The sequence below is a fragment of the Heptranchias perlo genome, chromosome 43 (genome assembly GCF_035084215.1).
Source record: "Heptranchias perlo isolate sHepPer1 chromosome 43, sHepPer1.hap1, whole genome shotgun sequence".
Taxonomy (NCBI): domain Eukaryota; kingdom Metazoa; phylum Chordata; class Chondrichthyes; order Hexanchiformes; family Hexanchidae; genus Heptranchias; species Heptranchias perlo.
The window spans coordinates 5,623,783-5,649,065 of NC_090367.1; the positions used below are offsets into that span (position 1 = coordinate 5,623,783).

At 46.7% G+C, this 25,283-nt stretch overlaps 1 protein-coding gene across 2 annotated transcripts; it reads right to left on the reverse strand.

Annotated features, from left to right (window-relative positions):
* Window positions 1-2,372: 2,372 nt before the first annotated feature.
* tm7sf2 (transmembrane 7 superfamily member 2) lies at window positions 2,373-23,897 on the reverse strand. Of its 2 annotated transcripts, XM_067975711.1 has the most exons (11): window positions 23,814-23,897; window positions 22,214-22,459; window positions 20,391-20,587; window positions 19,740-19,794; window positions 18,266-18,460; window positions 16,707-16,810; window positions 13,491-13,610; window positions 11,695-11,863; window positions 9,158-9,238; window positions 7,801-7,923; window positions 2,373-6,984 (listed from the first exon to the last, which is right to left on the reverse strand). In XM_067975711.1, the coding sequence occupies exons 2-11, from the start codon at window positions 22,290-22,292 to the stop codon at window positions 6,824-6,826; spliced, it is 1,284 nt and encodes a 427-aa protein (XP_067831812.1). In that variant the 5' UTR covers window positions 22,293-22,459; window positions 23,814-23,897; the 3' UTR covers window positions 2,373-6,823. The 2 variants fall into 2 exon arrangements, with proteins under 2 accessions (XP_067831812.1, XP_067831813.1); XM_067975712.1 differs by lacking the exons at window positions 2,373-6,984; window positions 7,801-7,923 and adding an exon at window positions 11,478-11,620 and having other exon boundaries at window positions 9,159-9,238.
* Window positions 23,898-25,283: the final 1,386 nt, after the last annotated feature.

Consider the following 25,283-nt stretch of genomic DNA (forward strand, 5'->3'; position numbering starts at 1 on the left):
CAGATTTAAAATTCACAATTGAGCCAGCATCAACTGCCGTTTGCGGAAGAAAGTTCCAAAATTCTACGACCTTTTTGCGTGAAGAAGTGTTTCCTAACTTCACTTCTGAAAGTCCTGGCTCTAATTTTTAGGCTATGTCCCCGAGTCCTTGACTCCCCAAATAGCAGTACAGAGTAAAGCTCCCTCTACACTGTCCCATCAAACACTCCCAGAGCAGGTACAACACAGGTTAGATACAGAGTAAAGCTCCCTCTACACTGTCCCAAACACTTTGCAATTCCTCAGGTAATGAAGCAGTCCAGGCCCGCATGCAGCAAGACCTTGACAACATCCAGGCTTGGGCTGACGTGTGGCGCGAATGTTACTTGCCACATAAGTACCAGGCAATGACCATCTCCAACAAAGAGAGTCTAACCACCTCCCCTTGATATTAAATGGCATTTCAGCAGAGAATTTCCCCCACCATTAACATTCTAGGGTCACCATTAACCAGAAACTCAACTGAACCAACCGCATAAATACTGTGGCTACTAGAGCAAGTCAGAGCCTGGTTATTCTGCAGCGAGTGGCTCACCTCCTGACTCCCCAAAACTTCTCCACCCACCTACAAGGTGCAAGTCAGGGGTGTGATGGAATACTTTCCAATTGCCTGGGTGGGTGCAGCTGCAACAAGTCAAGAAGCTCAACACCATCCAGGACAAAGCAACCCGCTTGATCAGTAGCCCAATCACCACCTCAAACATCCACACTCCCCCTACCACCTTGGCTGCAGTGTGTACTATTCACAGGATCCACTGCAGCAACTGGCCAAGATTTCTTCCACAGCACCTCCCAAACCCACGACCTCCATCAACTAGAAGGACAAGGGCAGCAAGTGCATGGGAACACCATCACCTCCAAGTTCCCCTCCAAGTCTCGCACCATCCTGACTTGGACATATATCGCCGTTCCTTCATCATCCCTACAAAACAGCACTGTGGGAGCACCTTCACCACATGGACTGCAGCAGTTCAAGGCGGCGACTCACCACCACCTTCTCAAGGGCAACTAGGGGTGGGCAATAAATGCCGGCTAAGCCAACAACACCCATATCCTGAGAATGAATTTTAAAAATATATTACGTAGGAACAGGAATAGGCCATTCAGCCCCTTGAGCCTGTTCTGCCAGTTAGATCGTGCTGATCTGTACCTCAACTCCATTTACCCGCCTTTGCTCCATATCCCTTGATATCCTTACCTAACAAAAATTTATCAGTCTCAAGTTTTGAACATTTCAATTGACCCAGTATCCACAGCCTTTTGGGGGAAGTGAGTTCCATATTTCCACTACCTTTTGTGTGAAAAAGTGCAACTGGATTTCACCGTGGAACGGCCTAGTTCTAATTTTAAGATTGTGCCCCCTTGTTTCAGATTCCCTCACCAGAGGAAATAGTTTCTCTGTATCTACCCTATTGATTAGATCACCCCTCAAATTCCTTTATCATTTTAAAGATCTCAATTAGATCACCCCTCAACCATCTAAACTTAAGGGAATACAAGCCAAGTTTATGCAAACCTGGCCTCATGATTTAACCCTTTAAGCTCTGATATCATTCTGGTGAATCTGCACTGTACCCTCTCAAGTTTGGTGCCCAAAACCACACGCAGTACTCCAGATGGGGTCTGACCAAAGCTCTGTTAGATTGAGGTATACCTACTCCTCTTCGTATTCCAACCCTCTTGAGATAAAGGCCAATATTCCATTAGCCTTTTTGATTACTTTTTGTACTAACTTATGTTACTTGATTACGATCCCCAATGTTATTCCACTTCTGAAGACTGGGATTACCTCATCAGTCTCTCCTGCACAGATAATGCAAACATCGACAGGAAAAGCAGTGTTCGTTCTGGAGTTTGTACAGTTTTGCTCTGTCTGAGTTTAACTGAGATTTTGAATTGCTGAGAGCCTCTAGCATTTTCAAAAAACAGGCTTTTCTCTTGCTGTCAAACTCTGGTTTATCTAAAAGGCTCATCGAAACACACCGTGCCTTTCAGTCACTGCAGTTTAATGCACATTGATCCACCTAGTTGGTACAACTGGAGTCGGTAGACTGCATTCCACACGCGTGTTATCACAAGCATCATAAAAATATGCTTCTCATTCTGTTCGCATGACAGCACCAGCTGTCTCGTGGTAGCCATTTCTGGAATATCTGTTGCATGAGAAACAGTGATATGCAGAAGACGAGCTGGGCATGAAGGATTGTACGGTTTAAATGCTGTAGTTAGACTAGTTGTGCTCGTGGCAAAATCCAGATCTGCTAACCCTAGTGCAGGTTTCTCTGCAGTAAAGTCATAAAATGCAAACAAAATAAATGACAGAATATCAGGTGTGTTATTGAAAAATTGAACAACTCTCAACATTTATTACCAACCAGCTCATTGATTTTCAAATTCAAGAGTCTCATTGTCACAGTGGTACTGGGAGCAGTCTTTGCTGCTGAGCAAAATGTCTTCACAAAGTCACCAAGCAGGTCAGCTGGGCTGGACTGGGCCAACACACACACACGGCATGAATAAATTCACTCACGTTCACCCCGCTTTATATGCGGCCAAACCAGTCTTGAAACTTCGGTGCCTCTTGCAGTCTCTGTGCTCATTGCCACACAGAATTTGCAGCACAGAAACAGACCATTCGGCCCAACTGGTCTATGCCGATGTTTATGCTCCACACGAGCCTTCTCCCACCCTACTTCATCTAGCCCTATCAGCATATCCTTCTATTCCTTTCACCCTCATGTACTCATCTAACTTCCCCTTAAATGCATCTATGCTAGTCGCCTCAGCCACTCAATGTGGTAGCAATTTCCACACTCTCACCACTCTGGTTAGCGCCAGTTTTGCGCCAGCATCCGCACCTCATGACTTTTCTGCTGCCTCTTTGGCACCTTCTAACCCTCCCCTCTGTGCCCAGACACATAACGTGGCCAGTGATATACATTTTTTCTTTTGATCACAGCAGTCAGGGACCATCACAAAATTAGCTGATGTGCACTTTCTTCCAGCTCCCTCCATAAAATCAATCAGGCACAGAGCAGCTTGGGCCAAAAACGACACCTAATAAAATCATCTGAATTCACCAGGGGGTCTTTCTTTTTGCATCAAAAGTGCAGGGATGCCCTTGCATTGAATTTGTGGTGTCAGGACACATTGACATGATGCCAAATGCAGTGCACAACACGAATGAGATACGCATGGATCTTACAACCTGATTTTCAGCACAGAAAAAAAAAAATGGAGAATTCATTATCTTTGTTTTATTAAACTCAAAAGACAAAATAAGAGTTTTACTGATCCACTGGTTCGTAAAACAAAAATCCAGAATTTATGGTGGGGGAATTGAAAATCAGTTAGGCCTTAGTGATCTCTGGTTTTAATCCAGTAATCCTGATGGACAGTCGTGTGTGGACAGGATCAGCCTGGAATATATTCCACATTGGACAGTTGAATCAGTGATAGCCTCTTACCTCATCACAGGTTGCAAAGCAGGATAAGAGGAAAAAGACTGGTCGTGTTATGAGGCAGATGCGGTACAACCAGCAATTTGTCAACATAGTACCCTCCTTTGGGAAGAGGGGACCAAATGGCAACTCTTAAAGTTGCGCCATATAGTGTAACAAATAAACATCCCTCAGGTCTCTGTGTATCTTCAGACAAGTCTATTGGAGCAGCAGAGAGGAATGCTCGCATCACAGACCTGAGGCTGAAGGTTTACTCTATCATGGACTCTACGCTATGATTTCATTTCTTGAGGAAAGATTCTGTAAAGTCTAGTCTCTCCTTGTCCCTTAAGCAGATCAAACTCCAAATTACCCCTCTCCCTCATTTCAGAATGGAACAGGCTGGATTCGACGATCAGGCCATTTTGTCCGTTGAGATCGTGTAAAATTTACCCTATCGTGGATTCTCATTTACTCTCCAAGTGTTAGCTTGGCTCACTGGTAGCATCCTCAAGTGTAGTAACCCCATAGAAAATTAGGCTGCCTTCATGGTCAACACTGAATAGCCACTTCAGCAAGGTACCACACACTGACTGGCACCTGAGGGTCTAGAGGGTGACTGGCACCCATGGAACCACACCACCGAGGGTAACTGGCACCCGTGGCATTGTAAACCAGAGGGTGACTGGCACCCATGGAACCACACCACCGAGGGTAACTGGCACCCATGGCATTGTAAACCAGAGGGTGACTGGCACCTGTAGATCCGTAGTCCAGAGGGTAACCGACACCCATGGGACCAAACCCCACTGGCACCCATAGAACTGCACCCCAGCAAGAAGTCAACACATTCAGGGAAGAAGCTTTGGCTGGTTTCAAATGAAATTAAATAAAGCACAGAGCACAGTGAATATTTACAGTAATCAGAGACTTTACAATTTCATATAATTAATAACAAAAAAATGTTGATATGCATTCAAACTAATGAGAACCTTTCCCAAAAGCTCAAAAACAGAAAAGGCTAGAAATGCACAACAGGTCAGCCAGCATCAGGGGAAAAAAAATGGGTTTACCATATCAACAAGGGCACCCCTAACTGAGCAGGCTGTCTGTTAATACATGCAGGGTTTTTCTTCCTGCACTGTCAATTATTTCTCCTCTCAAAACGCTGACTGCTTACTGGGGTACAGTTCCACAGGCAGCCCTCTCCCCCCAATACCTTGCCCAGATGCCCATTCTTCACACGGAAGCCTCAACAGTATCAGTGGGCTATTTGAATTTGACCCCATGGCCCATTACAGCCAAGCCTGATCTTATCCTCACCCCTAATGTCTTGGACTCCATTCCCTTACTTAGCAGATTATTCCAAATATTTATCACTCCAAGATCAGTTTTAAATCTACTAACAAATTCTTGTCCAAGTGGCCTGGACTAGCCCTGAACTGATATTGGGTTCACCTCTAAGGGAGGTTGTGGAATTCACTTGCAACGTCACTGGTTGAGGAAGATACTATGTCAACATTCAAGATTAGATTGGATAGGGGATGAAGAGATATGGGAACAGTCCTAAATGTGATTAGGCTCATTTGCCCACGTGGACCATAAATGCCAACATGGGCGAGTTGGGCCGAATGGCCTGTTTCTGTGCTGTAACTTCTATGTATACAATTTAATGCTTTAAATACGATCAGATTCCCCCCCCATCCCCACTGTCGTCTTAACCATCATCTCTCTAAGCTGTAAAACATAAGGTTCTCCAATTGTTTCTTGTAGCTCATTCCCTTTACAGGTGGGATCAGTCTTGTTGCTCTTCTTAGCACCTTTTCCACTGCATACATGTCCCTTTTGAAAGACTACCAGAACCCATGGAACTGTACTCCAGCAAGCACCTTCTGGGTAGGAGGAGGAGGAATGAACACCCCTTACAAGCAAAGCTAAAACTCATCACAACAAAACAAATAAAACTATCACCCCCGGCACCCCCCTCCTCCCCTGGAGTTGGAAAGGAAAAATCAAGTTTGGCATCGATCTGATTCACAGGAACCCAGCGCTTGGGTATTTATACAATTAGCACAATACTCAAAAGGCAAAAGTACTTACCACTCAGAGAAAAAAGGATGTACTAATGGGTTTTGGACAAAGTCCCACATTAAAAAATAGATTGTGCAGCACCTAGGGGAGCAAACACAATCTCGAAAAATTGCTATTTATATCATGGGATGTTCAAACTACAGCCCACGGACCCCAGGCACCCTCCAAATCCTGGCTATCTGCCTCACGAAGCACCAGCAACTCGGCCCCATTTACTCGTTGGCTTGTCTTGTATGAATTTCCTGGGCCTTGGAGGTTTGGCCTTAGCATTGTTGCCTCGTTGGTGGATAAATCAGAACACCAGGATCTGTTAGTATCAGCCACTGGAGATAAATGGGAATTAATGGGGACATGCATTTAAACTTAGCCCATGAGGCCTCGCGCTACGCACCTACGAAGAGAAAAGGCTTGGAAGCTCCTGATTTAGATCACGATTCTGGTCAATAGAGTCATGATATTGAGGAGTTTGACCCACCAAAACCATCAGGGAGCACACAGTCTAAACAGCATACACTCTTGGCAGCTGTGGTGTATCAGAGGTCATATGTAGGGTTCAGATAAAGAAGGCCCCTTTGGCTTACATCAGTTTGCTTATCTGCTGCCAGGTCACTGGTTTCCAATGAGGAGTCTTATTTCGTCCAAATTGCTCTGAGGCCTAACTTCGGGCTCTGCATCTACATCGTGGAAACTATGATCCAAATTCTGACTTCCACGTGGTTTGAAATCACCTGTAACTTTGAATATAGCCAACTTGTCACCGTCGATACCAAAGCCATACTCACTTGCCGTCTTGCTCGAGTATGGGGTTTTAAACTGATCCAGTGAGCACCCACTGTGGCTTTGTCACCAGGTATGTTACTGAGCCATACAAACCACAAGGTCAGCGAGTTCAATTCCCCATCTGCACCAAGTTAGTTAACCTCGCTCAGGGCAGCAAAAACCGGCTGTGCAGCTGCCCTCAGCGTCATCAAGTTGAGATTGGAGGAGGGAAGGTTTTCCATGGCGGTGGGGGGGGGGGGGGGGCGGGTTCCTGTTCTTCATCACTATCCAATGATTCCTGTTGAAAAGTATGCTTATGGACACCAGGCGGGGACAGGGTTGGACTCGCCATGCCAATGATCGAGTGTCCACCAGCACACTGCTTAGGCTCGAACATCAAGAATGACCACTTGGGCGAGATGCTGAAGGATCTGCCGTATCCCGGGGGGGGCACAGAAAAAACAGAAGTCAAAATGGCGGCGCACACGCTCTTGTCAGTACATATACGGGAAGATGCGGTATGGGACGCGCTTGCAGTACTCATTCCACGCCGAGCCGTACTTCCTCCGACACTGGTGCTCGTCTCTCGCCTCGCGGTGGATCAGCAAGACAGTGAAATAAGTGACGTAGAAATATGGGAGGATGTGTGCCAAACCTGAGGTGGGGGGAGAAAGGAAAAGCACAGGTCAGGGATGGGGCATCGGGAATGCTGGCTTCCCGAGTAATGGCGTCTCCTGAATCATCCCGAAACCCAAAGGATCCCAATATCGATTAGAAGGAACATTGGCTGATTTTCACCCTCCTTAGCCCGGGAGCATTAAGGCCAATTACGGCGCCTCAACTGCTATCCTAGCCGCGTTTAGCCACAACGCAGGCCGAGGATCGGATCTCCATGGTCTGTATGGCTCCTTACCACGCCAGCTGGTGCATTTATCCAGGAGGTACAATCATATATAATGAGTTGAGGAGAGAGGGGGACAACAGGAGGGAATTTGGAGCAAGTGGACAATGAGAGGGTGGGAGGAGTAACCCACTCCGGTCATCTCCTCCCTACGCTGCTTCCTCACACATCCGTCCTAAGCCAGCGAGAAAACTCAAAAACATTTCTCTGTGTACCTCTCTGCTGGCAAACACAACTGCCCATAGAAAAGGGCAAAGGCATCATCCAAGGTTACTGCCACTTCCACTCTGTAACCAGCTATATATGAGTGGAGGCTGCCTCTGCCACTTTGCAAAGTCCCTACCCTCTTGCTCAGTGTGTGAACATCCAGGGGGTGGAGAGGATGGCGTGGCAGATTGCACCATCAACTGGATGGGCCTGTTGGTCCTTTCTCAACGTCTGTTCATATGTACCCCCCGCCCCGCTGATTTCCTCTCAACTTCCTGGATGGGTCCAAAGTTTGGCAGATCAATCCTATCGATCGAGAACTCAAACTTATCCTTCCAACACACCCCTTCGCCCAGGACTCACCACAGGGCAGGGACCATGCCAGAGCCATGATCAGATCTCCTAGATAGTTTGGATGTCGCACCAGGCCCCACCAGCCTGAAACCAACAGCTGCCTCCCGGTTGCTGTGGCAATCGTCTCCAGCCCTGAAACATATCGTGGTGGGAAAAATTATAATAAATTGAAGTTCATCAACTGACATCCGCCCATCACCGTTGAGCTGTTCACCTCACCTCCCCCACCCACCCCACCAAGGTTAGACTATCATATACACTGAATGAGACAGGCTATGTGGGTCATCAAGTCAGTTCCTCTCACAGTCCAAGTACACATCCTCTCAGACTCTACCCAACCATTTAATCCCCTCCCGCAGCCCAAGTACATATTCTCCCTTAGACCCTATCCATTTAATCTCCTCCCACAGCCCATGTACACTCCACCCTATCACGGACTCTCCCCACCCATTTAATCTCCTCCCACAGCCCATGTACACTCTCCCCTATCACGGACTCTCCCCACCCATTTAATCTCCTCCCACAGCCCATGTACACTCCACCCTATCACGGACTCCACCCACCCATTTAATCTCCTCCCACAGCCCATGTACAATCCACCCTATCACGGACTCTACCAACCCATGTATACTCCACCCTATACCCTACTGTAACCTACCAATTAAATCTCCATCCAATGCCCATGTATAATCTACCCAATCTTGGAGTCAAACTCCACCCAACAACACACAACCCATCATATCCTGTAATGTATTTAATCTGCTCAGTCTGCCCCTATCCCTATAACCGGTGGGGGGGGGGGGGGGGGGGGGGAGGGGAAGAGATTTAACAAAGTCAAATTCTGCATTTATTACATGGAATTACAGGAGTTGCACCAGTGTTTTGGGGACCATATTCTGCAGTTCTGTCCATTTTTCCATGAAAACCACAAATTGGTGGCCTTGACCGTTCTCAACTTGTTACTTATCCAGCACTTTTTCCAAAGAAGTTAATCCACAGTTTATACTCAGAGTCTACAATACTATTACTTGATGTTGCGAAAGGGTTGGGGAGCCTATTTCAAGTAGCCTGCCAACTTTTTTGCCTCAGTATTTCAAAAGCTAGGACGATTCTTTACATAGAATTTGCAGCACAAAAACAGGCCATTCGGCCCAACTGGTCTGTGCCGGTGTTTATGCTCCACACGAGCCTCCTCCCATCCTAATTCATCTTTTGTCTGATGAAAGGCTGTAGATTCGAGTTGAACCCAGTGAAGCTATCGGTTTAGTTTAACTGGTGCACAACCTCCACTCCCCTCCCTCTTCATGCCCTGTTGGCCAAATGCAGAAGGTCTTTGGGGTACACAGTTAAACTGCATGTTACGTACCCGCCACTTTAGGATCGCTGGGGTTCCTGCGGAAAGTGTTTTTCTGCGAGTTTGCGCTGCGGAATATAAAATACCCGAGAGCTGCAACAAAAATGAAACAAACAGTATTACAGACCCCCAGAGAAAACAAGAAACAGAACAATAGAAAAATCGCTCCAAGGACATTGATTTTCTTCCCTCCGCTTCTGATGGCTCGATTCTTCCTAGGGCACAACTTCACGGGCATCGAGGTACCTCACCCAAGTAGCCTAGACAACCAGTGCTGGCAGACTGTTCAACCGGAGACCCTAAGCTCTGGAATTCCCTCCATAAACCTTTCTGCCTCCCTATCCTTCTTTAAGACGCTCCTTAAAAGCTACCTCTTTGGCCAAGCTTTGAGTCACCCATCCTATCCTAATATCTCCTTCTTCGGCTCGGTGTCAATTTTTGGCTTCCTGTGAAGTGCCTTGGGACATTTTTACTACATTAATGGCGCTATATAAATTTTTTGTTGTTCACAGCCAAGCCCAATCCTGTCCCCACATATGTATTTTCCGTCAGGGGGCACTGGAGACTGATCAGGAACAGGACCCTTACAGAACCATTAGAGGAGAGCTAAACCACCATTGGGATCAGCGCACCTGCACCTCCCTACGGCCACTCATTGTATGATCCCTACTTATTGCGGGTAGGGAGGGGCAAAGCTGGCAGATGCACTGTCCATTTATCCTGAAGACCGAAGTTTGAATTCAGTGCAGAATGATGAGGTGAAAGCCCCCTCTATCTGCTGATCAATAGGAGTCCCACGTGAAATGGGTTTTGACCCAGCTTCAACTGCGCGCGACTCTGCAATACACAACTGACCCATAATTCAGCACAAGAGGCCACAAGGTGGCTGGTGTGGGAGATGGAGGTGATGCAGTAGTGCATTAGGGGTGCTCTCATGTTGTGGTCAAGGCACTTTACTAGGGCAGAGTAGAGGGAGCTTTACTCTTCCCCTACCTGTGTTAAGCCTCCGGGGTGTCCAAACTACAGTCCTATTTGCCCTTCTATTTCTTATTGCTTTGTCCTAGTTAAACTTCCCAGGCCTGGAAGTTTGGAAAGGGCTGGTCTTAGACCTGGTGCCTCTCGGATGAATAAATTTTATACCAGAACACCAAGATGAGAAAAAAGAAAGAACTTTCATTTATATAGCACCTTTCACATCCCAAAGCACTTTGCAGCCAATTACCTTTTTGAAGTGTAATCACTGTTGTAATGTAGGAAACACGCCAGCCAATTTGTGCACAGCAAGGTCCCCCAAACAGTAAATGAAATAAATGACCACATAATCTTTCTTCGGTGTTGGTTGAGGGATAAATGTTAGAAACATTGGAACAGGAGTAAGCCATTCAATTAGATCATGGCTGATCTGCATCTCAACTCCATTTTCCCGCCTTTGCTCCGTATCTCTTGATAACCTTGGCTAACAAAAATCTATTGATCTCAATGTTGGCCAGGACACTGGGAGAAAACTTTTCTTCGAATAGAACCTTTTACCTAAGACGGAATATGGGGCCTCGGTTTAAAGCCTCATCCAAAAGACAGCATCTCTGACAGTGCAGCACTCCCTTAGTATCTACAAATTATTGGGAACATTAATTTAAATGTTATACATGGCCCCCTTGAGGCTCCGTGGTACGCATCTGTGTGGCCCACAAAGGCAAGAAGCTTGGACAATGTTGTATCTAACTGGGATTGCTTGATGCTGAGGCCGAGTGTCCAAATGGGGAACATGTTCCATTCCCCACCAGTGACATCCTTTACCTTCTTAAGCATAGACTTGAGGGAAAAAAACTCTCATATCAGAATGAATTAGTGGAAATTTGTGTGCCTTAAACCGGTTACAGGCCATGACGAAAGCAAGGCTGCTGGATGGAGGATGGGGTGGGAGAGTTAAAGTTACATTACCCCATACAGACCAGGAAGGTTGTAGGTTCAAACACCCCCAGCTGTGCTGAGTTACTGAAATCCTGGTGGACTAAAATTGGCCTCCCCCTGCTCTTGTAAGCTATCCAGTGATCCCTGCCAGAAGGTGCATCTGTGTTAGACATTGGGTGAGGACACGATGGGAACATCGGAATTGTTGGACGAGTAAAGACCCAGGTCCATCTAGTTCGCCCTCTACCATCCTGGTAGTCGCACGATACAATGATATTGGAGTTGTTGACTAATTATACCAAATAAAGTCAGTCTACCACAGACATAGACATGAGGTGAGGGAAACCCTAGTGGTGGAGAATTTTGAGAATCATAGGCCCAAAGTCACCTTTTCCCCCCCCCCCAAGCACATCACACTTACCACGTGTCATGTCTCAAATTACTCATATACTGTATCCCAAAATGTTATTTGGGCTCGGCTGTCATGGCCCACAGTCAAGTAGCTTGTCAACATGGTATGGTACTCTCGTGCTCTTGGCACTGTAGCCCAGCACAAGTCACCGCCTGCAGGAGTTGAGAGAAGGAAATTAGGGTAAGGAAGGGGAAGGGTGGAGACAATAACCAGCACCCGCACTTACCATTGAGGAGGACGATGACTACCGCTGTCGTTACAGCAAGCTCCTGGGGGTGGCTGACCAAAAAGTGCGCCTGCAGACTGTACATGAAAGGAACCCACGTCAGGTCTCCAAACGCCAACATGAAGCCGAAGCCGTCGTTCACAATGTCCATCGTGGTCAGCACCGCTTCCTGCAGGGAAACACCGAGAAACCAAAAGATGTCATTGGGAAAATTAAACAAGATACTCACTCCCTTCACACCCGGGAGGTCCAGGTCAGTATCGCTTCAACCCTACAAATTATTTTGGTTTTAGTTTTGTCTCTTGACCTTGAGTTTAAGGCTTGATCTAGTCTTTCCGTCCCATATTTTGAGTCAAATTTTCATTTTAGTCTTGGGACAAAATCTTTTAGGAACATAGGAACAGGAAGAGGCCATTCAGCCCCTCTAGGCTGCTCTGCCATTCTATCAGATCATGGCTGATCTGTACCTTAACTCTATTTACCCACTTTGGTTCCATATCCTTGCCTAACAAAAATCTACCAATCTCAGTTTTGAAATTTTCAATTGACTCCCAGCCTCAACAGCTTTTTGAGGGAGAGTTTTCCAGATTTCCACTACAAAAAGTTTGCTTCTCCCTTTCCTTATTTTCGTTTTAGGAGGATTTATTTATCCAAAATTTGTGTCCCCGGTTGTTTCTCGTCACCCCATCAATTGCGTGGGAAGTGAAACAATAAACCTGGGGCTGGAACAAAATCCAACTCCATTCGTATGTTTCGATTTCCAAACATCAGTTCCCAACGTTGGGGATTACTGGCCAGAGTTTCAGCGCTAGAAATGATTTTAATCTCAAATACATACAACACAGAAACAGGCCACTCGGCTGAACCAGTCCATGTCAACGTTTACCCTCCACACGAGCAAGTATTCCAAATCACATTTACCCGCCCCGTTCCCATATCTCTTTATCCCCTGTCCAATCTATTCTTGAATTTGACTTAGTGTCTGCCTCATTCAACAGTAGCATTTCCTGGTTTGCCACTTTAAACACCCCCAAAGACCACAGGGATAATTTTAACCTAACCCACCATGCAGGTTCAGGCGGGGTGTAAAGCAGGCAGCCCACCCGAACCTGCTCGTTTCCCAGGTTAGGTTAAAACGACCCCATCTGTGAAGTCCATAGTGCCCCCCCCCACTCCTAATCTCTAACCTACTCCAGCCCTACGACCCCGAGAAGCCTGCGCTCCTCCAATTCTGGCCTCTTGCGCATCCTCCACTTCCTTCGCCCCACCATTGGCAGCCGTGCCTTCAGCCGCCTAGGTCCTAAGCTCTCGAATTCCCTCGTTAAACCTCTCCTCCTCTCCCTCCTCCTTCAAGATGCTGCTTAAAACCTACCTCTTTGATCCAGTATTTGGTCACCTGTCCTAATTTCTCCTTCCGTGGCTCGGTGTCAATTTTTGGACTCGTGAAACACCTTGGGACGTTGTTGTTGATAGGACAATGTTAATCTTTTTACTTTTGACACCCAATTGACCGAAAAACTAGTCCTTGAAACATGTCATGACAAAAAAAACTGAAGCTAATTTTTCCAGCTTGGGTCTCACTTCAAAAATAAGGAGGCTACATGGCAACCAGACAGGATAGAAAAGCAGGTAAATAAAAATGATTCAACTTTTTTTTTGAGAGAAATAAAAGTACAGAGAAGTAAAGTGCGTTCGGTAGAATAAAGCCAAACCTATGCTACCCAACAAAGATCTGACCAGTCACGAATTGCAATGCAGAGTAGAAGATGCCATCTAGAATGGCACATTCTTCTCACCTCATGCCAGAGAGCATCAAGGACATACAGGAGCTGGAAGGAGTTTACTAGAATCATCGCAAGGGACGGGCTGCCTCGCAATTCCGATTCCTTCATCAGCATCGCCAGGTTGATAACCAGCTGGAGAGAAAGGGCAAAAGGTCAGCAAGTTTAATGTTAATTGCATTGAATTACTGGTGCAAGTTTCACTTCCGTTTCCCCTCAAAACACTACAGTTCCCTTCTAAATATCTTTAACGCAGAGGCAAGTCAGTCCAGGACGAAGAATAGAATCGTACAGCACAAAAGGAGGCCATTTGGCCCATCGTGCCGGTGCCGGCTCTGGCTCTTTGAAAGAGCTATCCAATTAGTCCCAGACCCCCGCTTTTTCCCCATAGCCCTGCAATTTTTGCTTTTCAAGTATTTATCCAATTCCTTTTTGGAAGTCACCATTGAATCTGTTTCCACCACCCTTTCAGGCAGCGCATTCCAGATCACAACAATTTGCTGTGTAAAAAGCAAGAACTTTAGCCTCCATTCTAAACAGGAAGCAGATATTGCATTTTTGGATTCTTTTGCCCATTTTTACTCCTGATATTTCCAGGTCTCCGTGTTTCAGGCGACTCATTCCCTATGTTCTGAAGAGAGCTTTCACTTCCCCGATATTGAGGTAAAATATCATAGGATAACAAAGAGAGAACCCTTCTTTAGATTAATACTGGTTCCATCCCATGCCTCCCCACGGGATCCTTCTGTTCTTTAAAAGCAGCGGAGCGACACTACAGTCAATCTTATTAAAGGTTTTAAATACTAAACAGGTTTACTAAATAGTAAATAAAAAGTGAACAATAGCAGAAACAATATACAGTCCCCACCACTTAAACCGCCCACGTTTACAATCGGGCATAACCTTAAAATTAGAGCTAGGCCATTCAGGGGTGATGTCAGGAAGCACTTCTTCACACAAAGGGGAGTGGAAATCTGGAAAACTCTCCCCAAAAAGACTATGGATCAATTAAAATTTCAAGACTGAGCTGGATAGATTTTTGTTAGGTAAGCATGTTAAGGATTATGGAACCAAGGTGGATAGATGGAGTTGAGGTACAGATCAGCCATGATCTAACTGAATGGCAGAACAGGCTCGAGGGACTGAATGGCCTATTCCTGTTCCTAAATAGCGCTAACCATTTTCCCATTGCTATTATTGTCAATTACAAAGTTGGCACTAAAAGCATGTTTAGCCCGTCAGTCATTTCAAGGAGAAACAGGTGTTCAGTAAGTAGTTCACATCTCGTTAAGGTGCAATTACCTATTATGCTTAATTACCTCTAAAAGAGTTGGGTTAAGGTTTGCAAGGACTGTAGTAACTGCAATTACTTTGTATACTTAAGGGGAAAGGGATTTATTGAAGCACTGAAGCTTGCCTTGAAATATGACACAGTGCAATCTTGTTACATTCAATAGCTTGGGCAATGAAAAATGTTGAACATAGCTAAGTTCATCTAAATTGTTCAACGCTGTAGCGGGCAAATCTTGTGAGCACGATCACGCCCACTATTTGCAGTGGGGACTGTATTTACAGCTTTGCTAGCTACTCGTATAATAGAAGAGAAATAGTCGGCATTCTAGTGCTAAAACTATGATTATTAATATTTCTTACGCAGTGATTCTCTTTCCATCAACAAGTTGCATTTATATAGAGCCTTTAATGTAGCAAAATGTCCCAAGTTGCTTCGCAGAATGGCAGTTATCCACCTCAAGTAACTCTCTTCATAAGCTGCAAACAGACTCCAGATAAAACTCACTGATTTGAAAAAGGCAGGTTAATAAATACCCCTGAAAACAGTAAATGGGATCAAGCAGTTATTTGAATTAACTGTCTGTTGAATTCCAGAAGCTGCCAGATTCATATCTGATCAAATCGAACAACATGTTTGTATTTGAATTGAATGGCTTTTTCATTACAAATTATAGGGAAACAAAAGTTACTATTTACTGCATTTTCTTCTTCAAGTTGATCTTCCCCCGGTATGTACAATGTTAAAAGTTTGGAATGGCGGAGCTGCTGTAAGGGTTCTTTGCTGTGGGACGTGATTATCAACAATTATAAGAGTCACCCATAGCCTCTCTGAAAGAGCTGCACTGACACCTAGAATCGTTTGACTAATCATTTCAATTCCAAATATGCTTCAGAAGGCCTTTTAATTCCAGCTGTAGTTTTTGTTTCAATCTGGTAAAGAAATTCTCAGAAAAGCAACTTCACTGCCCGGCTCAGTCTTTGTGTCGCTGTTGAATTTACCGCCCAGTATATTTATTACTGTCATCTAACGGCAGCAACAATCTGGAACCAAATATACAGTAGTCCTAATCGAGCTGCATAAATCAGAGCAAGCGAGGGAGAAAGAGAGAGTAAGAGGGTAAAAGAGGACAAAGAAGAAAGGACTTTAATGACAGCTGCAAACAGCTACTGGAACTGCCCAAAATAACCAGCCCCTTAATACAGTTTAAACAGTGCTTTGTAACTGATGCCGAAGGTAATGGAAACCAGGACGGTGGGAGTGGTGGGGACTGTACCAGCTTTTTATTTTGAGATTTTTAAAAACCGAATTCAAATTCTCAAACTGCCAAGGTGGGATTCTCTGGATTATTAGTCCAGTAACGTAACCACTACACCACCGTAGCTCACAGTGAGTTGGTAGAAGTTTATAAAGAACATAGGAACAGGAGTAGGCCCTTCAGCCCCTCGTGCCTGCTCCACTATTTGATAAGATCATGGCTGATCTGTGATCTAACTCCATATACCTGCCTTTGGCCCATATCCCTTAATACCTTTAGTTGCCAAAAAGCTATCTACCTCAGATTTAAATTTAGCAATTCAGCTAATATCAATTGCCATTTGCGGAAGAGAGTTCCAAACTTCTACCACCCTTTGTGTGTAGAAATGTTTTCTAATCTCACTCCTGAAAGGCCTGGCTCTAATTTTTAGACTGTGCCCCCTACTCCTAAAATCCCCAACCAGCGGAAATAGTTTCTCTCTATCCACCCTATCCGTTCCCCTTAATATCTTATAAACTTCGATCAGATCACCCCTTGAGCCATTTTATTTAATTACTCTTCATTAAGGACCCTGCAAAGAAGGGGTGAGGGGGGGGAATAAAATCATACAAATAATTTGGGGCTGGTCACATCCATCCTACCCACAAAGACTCGCGCTCTCCCATTGTACATTCTCACTTACCCAGCCGATCAGACCCGGTCTCAACTCACAGAAATACTTGAGGTCAAAGCTCCCAATCCGAGGGTTCAGCTCATGGCCAATAAAGAAATCGTAAAGTGGGTTGCCTGAGACGGGAAAGATTTTTTTTAAAAAGGTGTTTATTTTTCTGGGTACAGTTCCACTGGTGTTGGCAGCCCGCCAGCACCATCGCACCCAAGTGCCCGATCTTCACGCGTCACCCTAGATTGCAGTGCAGGCCGCCTATTCAACCATGAGAGGGGGCATCAGAGCTAAGCCTGACCCCCGTCCTCACCCACCATCCGCACTTTCCAGCAGGGCACTGGATAGCCATCAGGAGTAGGAACCCATGCCATTACAGGAGGCTCTCGGTGAGACTCCGTACTGCCAGCGCGGCAGAGATCAGCGAACCCGGCATAGACCAGGGATCGAGCCCGCGCGGCTGCATGCCCGCACCTGGCAGCTCGTTTACCCACCAAGGCAATCAGGGCTGCTGGCAAAACCTTTCTGCTCACACGCTGGGTGCAAGTTACATTTCTAGCACATTCACCGCGTGGAGAGCAGGTCCTGAGCACTTTACAGAAAAGGTGGACACCAAACAGGAGAGAGAAAAAGTAAACAGGGTTAACGAAGCGACGACCGATCTGGGGAAAATCGAGCAGTAACCCGGTGTCGGAGGAGGAGCGCGCACACTAACGTACAGCTGGAGATCGCAGAGACCATGGAGCAAGTCAAACCCTAGGATCTTGTAATGGATCTGTGTAGGACCAGAAGCCATCAGCACTTGGCAAGGACGGGAGCGTGGGACTCCTGTTATCGGCTGTGGGGCATTCCGGATACACAGGAGCCTGTGGGGAGGTGAGCAAAGACAGTGTGGCAGAAACCAAGCCTCAGGCCTGACCAGGATCTCAGCAGCAGCTAAGAGCAGAGGTGGGGGAGAAAAGATTAGGGGTGGGCGGCAGTGCATTTCTGGGTCAAGCAGAACGCTAAGGCTTTGCATCACCGAGCCAAGCCTGTTCTAAAAGTAATTTCCCCTCAGTTTCTACTATATTGTGATCCCCAGTGTCAGGGGGTCTAGGTTACGAGGGAAGACTGGAGAAATACGAGCTTTTCAACCTGGAAAGGAGGTAGAAGGGATAGTGAACAGTACGGAGAAGGTTAATGCAGAATATTACTGTGAATTAAATTGCAAGTGTAGGACAAGGATCCAAAGTAGGAAAAGGCAAATTTAGGACTGACATGGAAAGGACACCCGGAGGAGGCAAAAACCCTGAAATCATTTAACAAGCGATTGGACGCTGCAATGGTGGGGCAGGGGGTGAGAAAGAGTTTAGGGTCTCTCTGAACAACTGTACTAAGATGGACTGAACAGCCTTCCTCATCCAGAGCCAGATTGGAAATCAGGAAAGATCAGTGCAAAGAATATCTCGCACAAAAGGGCATTGCCAGTCCTCTACCACTAAACGAACCGTGCCGAAACACATTTGCCACGAACGCAGTAAACTTAAAAAAAACGTACAGACGGCGAGAAATCTGCCCGCAGGAGCCGCGAGTTCACCAACCTGAGTTTCCGCCGGGTGCCAACGCCGACTCAGGCACGCACAGCGAGCGAGCGTACAGGAAGGCGCTCAGCGAGAACGAGACAATCATAGCCGAGACCGCCAGCTGCACGCACCGGTCGTGGACGGAACTCAACCGCAGCCCACCGAAAATTCCGACCCCGACCAGAAGGGAGGTGATCGCAAACGCGTGTAGTCCTGGAAGGCAAAGATGGCCCGGGGTAACACGAGAGATGATTACAGCGCACACCTGCGCAGCTCACAATAATCTGATAGATGGGCCTTCGCTCATCTCCAGCATCCAACTTCTCACTCCATCACAACCTTTCCTGTCCTTCTTTACATTTTCAATACCACCGTGGTCACTGCTTCAAAAAACTTCCCTCGCTTCTCCCCCCAAGCTCCTAATATGCCATATTACACTGTCCTCCTCCCTACATCCAGTCTTCGTATTAAGACTCATCGCTCCGTCTCCTACTCCGACTCATTCTTTCCCAGAAACTCAAAGCTGCGGAACTCCTCGCCTCTAAACTGTTGGCCTCCTCACTCCTCTCCAATGTTTCCATCTCCTTCAGTTTTTCCAAAAATTGAGTCTTGGCGTCGTCTAACCACAGCTTTTAATTTATCTCACCCTTTCTCTTAGCCTGTTCAACTTTGACGGTGACTTGGCCTTTCACCCAGGTTCCGGATTTTAAAAAGTGATGCTGCACACCCTATAAAAAGTGGAGCAAGCGGCAGAAAGGGGCACGATTGCAACAGGAAGTAAATCCCCAGAGTGGCACCAAACTCACAGGAATGCTATCCATTGGTTATGGTATCAAGATAACTGCACCCTTGGAGGCTACAAGGATCGGTAGATCAAATACTCCATGGGACACAATCGTTTCGGCGCTAGTGGGACATCATGCTGAAACCCACCGCCCAGGCTCACAAGTGAAGGGCAGCCAGTCCCCGAGGAACTCAGCAAGTCTCAGTGCCTTCAGAAGAGAGACGCAGGTACCAGGACGGTCATTGATAGGGACATTAATCAGATCAAGAGAAAGGCAGAAGGGATAGAGATAAGCTGACCCAGCAAAACAAGATGGTGTTGGACCCAAGGCTCCTTCCAAGTTCCTGAAAGGTTTTTTAAAAATATTAATATGACCTCTGGTGGCACTGCTCATAGGTAGCCCAGGATCTAGATCTCGGTTGTGATCTTTAGCTGCTAACCTGGTCCGTCCCTTTAATGCTGCTACTCAGTTACTGTCTGTGGAAATCAGGCTAAATATTGTTTCTTATAAATTGCTCAAGTCAATCAAGAGGTTATTAAATTGCTTGTAAATTTCAGGCTACAGGTCTGTGACTGGCTTTCTATCTCGAGTTTGTTGCAGATGCACAACGAAGCATGCTATCTGGTAACGTGACAGACTGGAGCAAGAGATATTACATAATGTCCAGAGCACGCATAGCTCAGCCAGGTGTAAAATCTGAAACATACCATTAATGCGGTAGGACAGTCTGGTGCCGTCCTGAAGTGGCATGCCTTGTGTAACCTGCAGAGACAAAATAGGAAACTCAAGTAAAAGAACATATCCCCAATGAGACCAAGTGTTGAACGACAGGTGAGGGGGTCGCCAAATGGAAGGGAACCAAAAGCAGGCAGATTTTGGTGTCTACTATCCTAGTCCTTCGGGAAGGGCGTGCGCAGGGCGCGCACCGCCCGCGTAGGGGCGTGCACCGCCCGCGTAGGGGCACACTGTCTGATTTCCCCCCCCTCCTCTCCTGAAGATACTGACTTTTGCTGGGGAAGGTTTCTAAGGGCCCCAGTTTCCTTCCCAACTGTCATCCAAGTTGCCAGACAGCAGGTGTCAGCTATTCAACCACGTGGCATCACAGCCGACACCCACACGTGCGCAGGGTAGTAATCAGGAGCAGGAACCCTGACTGATTTTCCCCACCCCGCTGACACTGAGGCCAATTATAGAACTCCTATCACTGTCCCAGCTGAAATCAGTTTGCACTCTGCTTAAATGGAGGATTGTACCAGGGCCCTTCTTGGTCTGTCATACTCTGTACCACATTCACCAGTGTAATCTGAACTTTAAACGAAAGCTAAAAGCTTTCTCGTGAACCCCTGCCGTTGACCTACCTTACCGAGGGGAAGCATGTACAGGACAGCCTGCAGGCTAAACCAGCCAAGAACAAGGAGGAATGCGTCGAGATCCCAGAGCTCGCTCGGAGCTGGCAGGGGAGAGGGGCTGCTCAAGACACTTGCCTCCTTCGTGCGACACGCGAGCAGCAGGTAGAGGACGGTGCAGGGCAGCAGCACTGGGAGGAACAGTGCACCTGTCCAGAGAGAGGAAAAAGCAGGAGGCAGTTTTACTCAGCTGACCCAGATGGGACCACAGACAAGTCTCACCCCTCCACCTGCCTCGGCAATGACCCTAGTGTATCTCCCCTTCCCTCTTCGGCACCCATCACTATACAATCACTAACTGTAAAAGATGCAACTAGGGACGTCTTTGTAGAACTTACTTCTAAACAGCAGGCCAGTCAAGATCCCAATCTACTGCTCTACATATGCTTCCTTAGCCTTTATAACGAGATGTGGAGATGCCGGTGATGGACTGGGGTAGACAAATGTAAGGAATCTTAAAACACCAGGTTATAGTCCAACAATTTTCTTTTAAAATCACAAGCTTTCGGAGATTATTCACCTGACGAAGGGGATAATCTCCGAAAGCTTGTGATTTTAAAATAAAATTGTTGGACTATAACCTGGTGTTGTAAGATTCCTTACATTTATAACTAGAGGGCTAGAACATAAAAGGGGAAGAAGTTTAGCCACAACTACACAAAGCCCTGGTTAAACCACATCTGGAGTACTGTGTACAGTTCTAGGCACCGCACCTTGGAAGGAGTGCAGCGCAGATTCACCAGAATGTTACCAGGGCTCCAAGGGTTAAATTATGAGGAGCAATTACATAAACTAAGTGTGTATTCCCTGGAATAAAGAAGGTTGAGGGGTGATTTGATTGAGGTTTTTAGGATTTTGAAAGGAATTGATAGGGTAGATAGAGAGAAACTTTTTCCGCTGGTGGGGGGAGTGGAGGACAAGGGCACATAACCTTAAAATTAGAGCCAGGCCATTCAGGAGTGAAGTTAGGAAACACCTCGTCACACAAAGGGTGGTAGGTAAGGGGGTTAAGGGATATGGAGCCAAGGTAGGTAAATGGAGTTAGGATACAGATCAGCCATGGTCTCACTGAATGGCAGCTCAGGCTTGAGGGGCTGAATGGCCTACTCCTTGTACCTATCTTCCTCCTCCCTGCATCCTGGGTCAAAATTGGGAATCCATTTGCTCCATCTTGTACTCTAACTCATTCTTTCCAGTTCCTGAAAACTGTGGGACTCCTCCTCACCTCCTAGGAAACCCAAGCTTGGCGTTAACTAACCACAACTTCTTGATCTACTTCATCTTATTCCCTACTCTTTTCAGTATTCTTTTGTTCTGCACAATCTCAGAAGGATATATTGGCCTTGGATGGGGGCGCAGTGCAGATTTACCAGAATGACACCGGGACTAAAGGGTTAAATTGTGAGGACAGGTTGCAGAGACTAGGCTTGCATTCCCATGAATATAGAAGTTCATGGGGTGATCTAATTGAGTTGTTTAAGATGAGGAATTGATAGAGAGAAACTATCTACCCTATTTCCTCTGGTGGGGGGAGTCCAGAACAAGGGGGCATAACCTTAAAATTAGAGCTAGGCCATTCAGGGGTGATGTCAGGAAGCACTTCCTCACACAAAGGGGAGTGGAAATCTGGAACTCTCTCCCCCAAAAACGCTGTTCAAGCTGGGGGTCAATTGAATGGCCTACTCCTGTTCCTATGTCTCTTTCTCCCAAGTTTCCCAATAATAATCCCATTTGGCTTTTTTTGGTCTGATTTACATCACAGATTTGTTCTTTACCTAGAGGACCCCCGAATTCCAGTACCGTAGTCCGGGGCATTTTGGACTTGTCATCCATTGTTAGATCCCCTTCTGACATACTGCGGCAGTACGAGTCCTGGTTTGTCTCAGTATGCGTGGGTCAGCGTAACCACTCTGAATGTAAACTTCACCACTCCCATCAGCAGCACGGAACAGCCTGGCAAGGCATCCTCGGTACCAGCTTCCTACAGAGGCTGCTTGTGGTAAGAGTAGAGAGGGGGTCACCTGCAGAAAGGAAGAAACAAACTCACTGTACTTTGAAAGAACTTGCAATTTACCACATCACCTGAGACCCACTTCACATACAATGAATCATAGCATCATACAACACACAAGGTGGTCATGCAGACCATCAAGCCTATGCTGGCTCTTTGTAAGAGCTATCCAATTAGTCCCACTCCCCAGCTCTTTCCCCCGTAGCCCTGCAAATTTTTCCCCTTCAAGTATTTATCCAGTTCCCTTTTGAAAGTTATTATTGAATCTGCTTCCACCGCCATTTCAGGCAGCGCATTCCAGATCATCACAACTCGCTGTGTAAGAAATGTTTTCCCCAAGTCGCCACTGGTTCTTTTGCCAATCACCTTAAATCTGTCCGTTACTATCCTCCTCACTGTTTACATTTATGAGTTTCATGTCATCTGCAAACTTTGAAAACATGCCTTTTATACCCAAGTCCAGGTCATTAATCTGCGAAAATGCAGCACTCCCTCAATACTGCCCAGGACCACAGACACTTGTTTGGTTAAGTTCAGAGACCAAGTTTGCTCTCAGCTGTTCTGATAGGTAGCATCTGTCACGGCAACCACGTCAATCCTCTGATTCTAGCACACAGATTGTCTGGAAGACAGGTCTTTAAACTGGGTATTCAGACAATAAAAATAGTTCTTAAAAACTTCAATCCTGCCTCCAAAATGTGGACAATAAGAAACCAGAAGGATAGAAAAATGAGGTGAAGTAAAAGATAATTAAGATGCTTTTATACCAACATACGAATTAAGAGCAGGAATAGACCATTCGGCCCCTCGAGCCTGCTCAGCCATTTGATAAGATCATGGCTGATCTGATTGTGACCTCAACCCTACTTTCCCGTCTACCTACTATAACCTTTGATTTCGTTGTTAATCAGGAATCTATCTTTTATAGGGGAGGGGGGTTTAGAAAAAAAGCATAGGTTACATTTGATAGAAAAATAAAACAGAAAGAGAGGGAGAGAAAAACAGAGAGCAGGGCAGACAGAATTCCACATTATTATATGACTGTTTTATGTCCATGATGAAGTCTCGCAAAATCATCCAGTGGGAGGAGACTGGGGTTTCCCTGGACCTGCCGTCCAAGAGCTTCAGTCACCCCTCAGAAGATCCTCACCCCCCCCCCCCCCGGGGAAGTGGAGCAAGTCTGGGCTCAGTTTCTCCCTGGGTTTCCACCAGACCTCAACCCCCAAGGGAGCGGTGCTCAGAGCCGGCGGGCTTGGTTGGGTTGCTGCCGTTGCCGAGACCCGCGGCTGGATGAATGGCCCCGGGCTCGAACCAGACCCGACACTCGGGGACAGGGCGGGCAGGAGCGGCTGCTCGGTCGGTACCTGGTGACCCAGTCTCCGTCCCACTGCCCCCGGGTCCGTCTCTCTCCGTCCCCCTTGTTCCCGGTTTGTTTTCCTCGACTGAGCATGCGCACACTGGCCGCAGTGTAACCATCCCCGTCCGCCAATCAGATCCCCAGAAGCAAAAACAAGGCAACAGGCGAACAGCCAATTGGCAACGGAAAAAAAAAATCATGTCATCCAATTAGAATCAGAGCTACAGCCATCGAACCAATCAACGTCTGGAAGCCAGGGAGCGGCCCCGAAATACACCTCCCAGTACATAACCCACTGACCCCGAAATACACCTCCCAGTACATAACCCACTGACCCCTAAATACACCTCCCAGTACATAACTCACTGACCCCGAAATACACCTCCCAGTACATAACCCACTGACCCCTAAATACACCTCCCAGTACAAAACCCACTGACCCCTAAATACACCTCCCAGTACAAAACCCACTGACCCCGAAATACACCTCCCAGTACAAAACCCACTGACCCCGAAATACACCTCCCAGTACATAACCCACTGACCCCTAAATACACCTCCCAGTACATAACCCACTGACCCCTAAATATACCTCCCAGTACATAACCCACTGACCCCTAAATACCCCTCCCAGTACATAACCCACTGACCCCTAAATACACCTCCCAGTACATAACCCACTGACCCCTAAATACACCTCCCAGTACATAACCCACTGACCCCTAAATACACCTCCCAGTACATAACCCACTGACCCCTAAATACCCCTCCCAGTACATAACCCACTGACCCCTAAATACACCTCCCAGTACATAACCCACTGACCCCTAAATACCCCTCCCAGTACATAACCCACTGACCCCTAAATATACCTCCCAGTACATAACCCACTGACCCCGAAATACACCTCCCAGTACATAACCCACTGACCCCTAAATACACCTCCCAGTACATAACCCACTGACCCCTAAATATACCTCCCAGTACATAACCCACTGACCCCTAAATACACCTCCCAGTACATAACCCACTGACCCCGAAATATACCTCCCAGTACATAACCCACTGACCCCGAAATATACCTCCCAGTACATAACCCACTGACCCCTAAATACACCTCCCAGTACATAACCCACTGACCCCTAAATATACCTCCCAGTACATAACCCACTGACCCCTAAATACACCTCCCAGTACATAACCCACTGACCCCTAAATACACCTCCCAGTACATAACCCACTGACCCCTAAATACACCTCCCAGTACATAACCCACTGACCCCTAAATATACCTCCCAGTACATAACCCACTGACCCCTAAATATACCTCCCAGTACATAACCCACTGACCCCTAAATATACCTCCCAGTACATAACCCACTGACCCCTGAATATACCTCCCAGTACATAACCCACTGACCCCTAAATATACCTCCCAGTACATAACCCACTGACCCCTAAATACACCTCCCAGTAC

Coding starts and splice junctions, on each gene's coding strand:
- tm7sf2 (XM_067975711.1), bottom strand. CDS start 22,292: ATGTCAGAAGGGGATCTAACAATGGATGACAAGTCCAAAATGCCCCGG. Junction 20,588..22,213: donor GGAATTCGGGGGTCCTCTAG/GTAAAGAACAAA, acceptor CTCTCTGGACAG/GTGCACTGTTCCTCCCAGTG. Junction 13,611..16,706: donor GACCGGGTCTGATCGGCTGG/GTAAGTGAGAAT, acceptor CTTTCTCTCCAG/CTGGTTATCAACCTGGCGAT.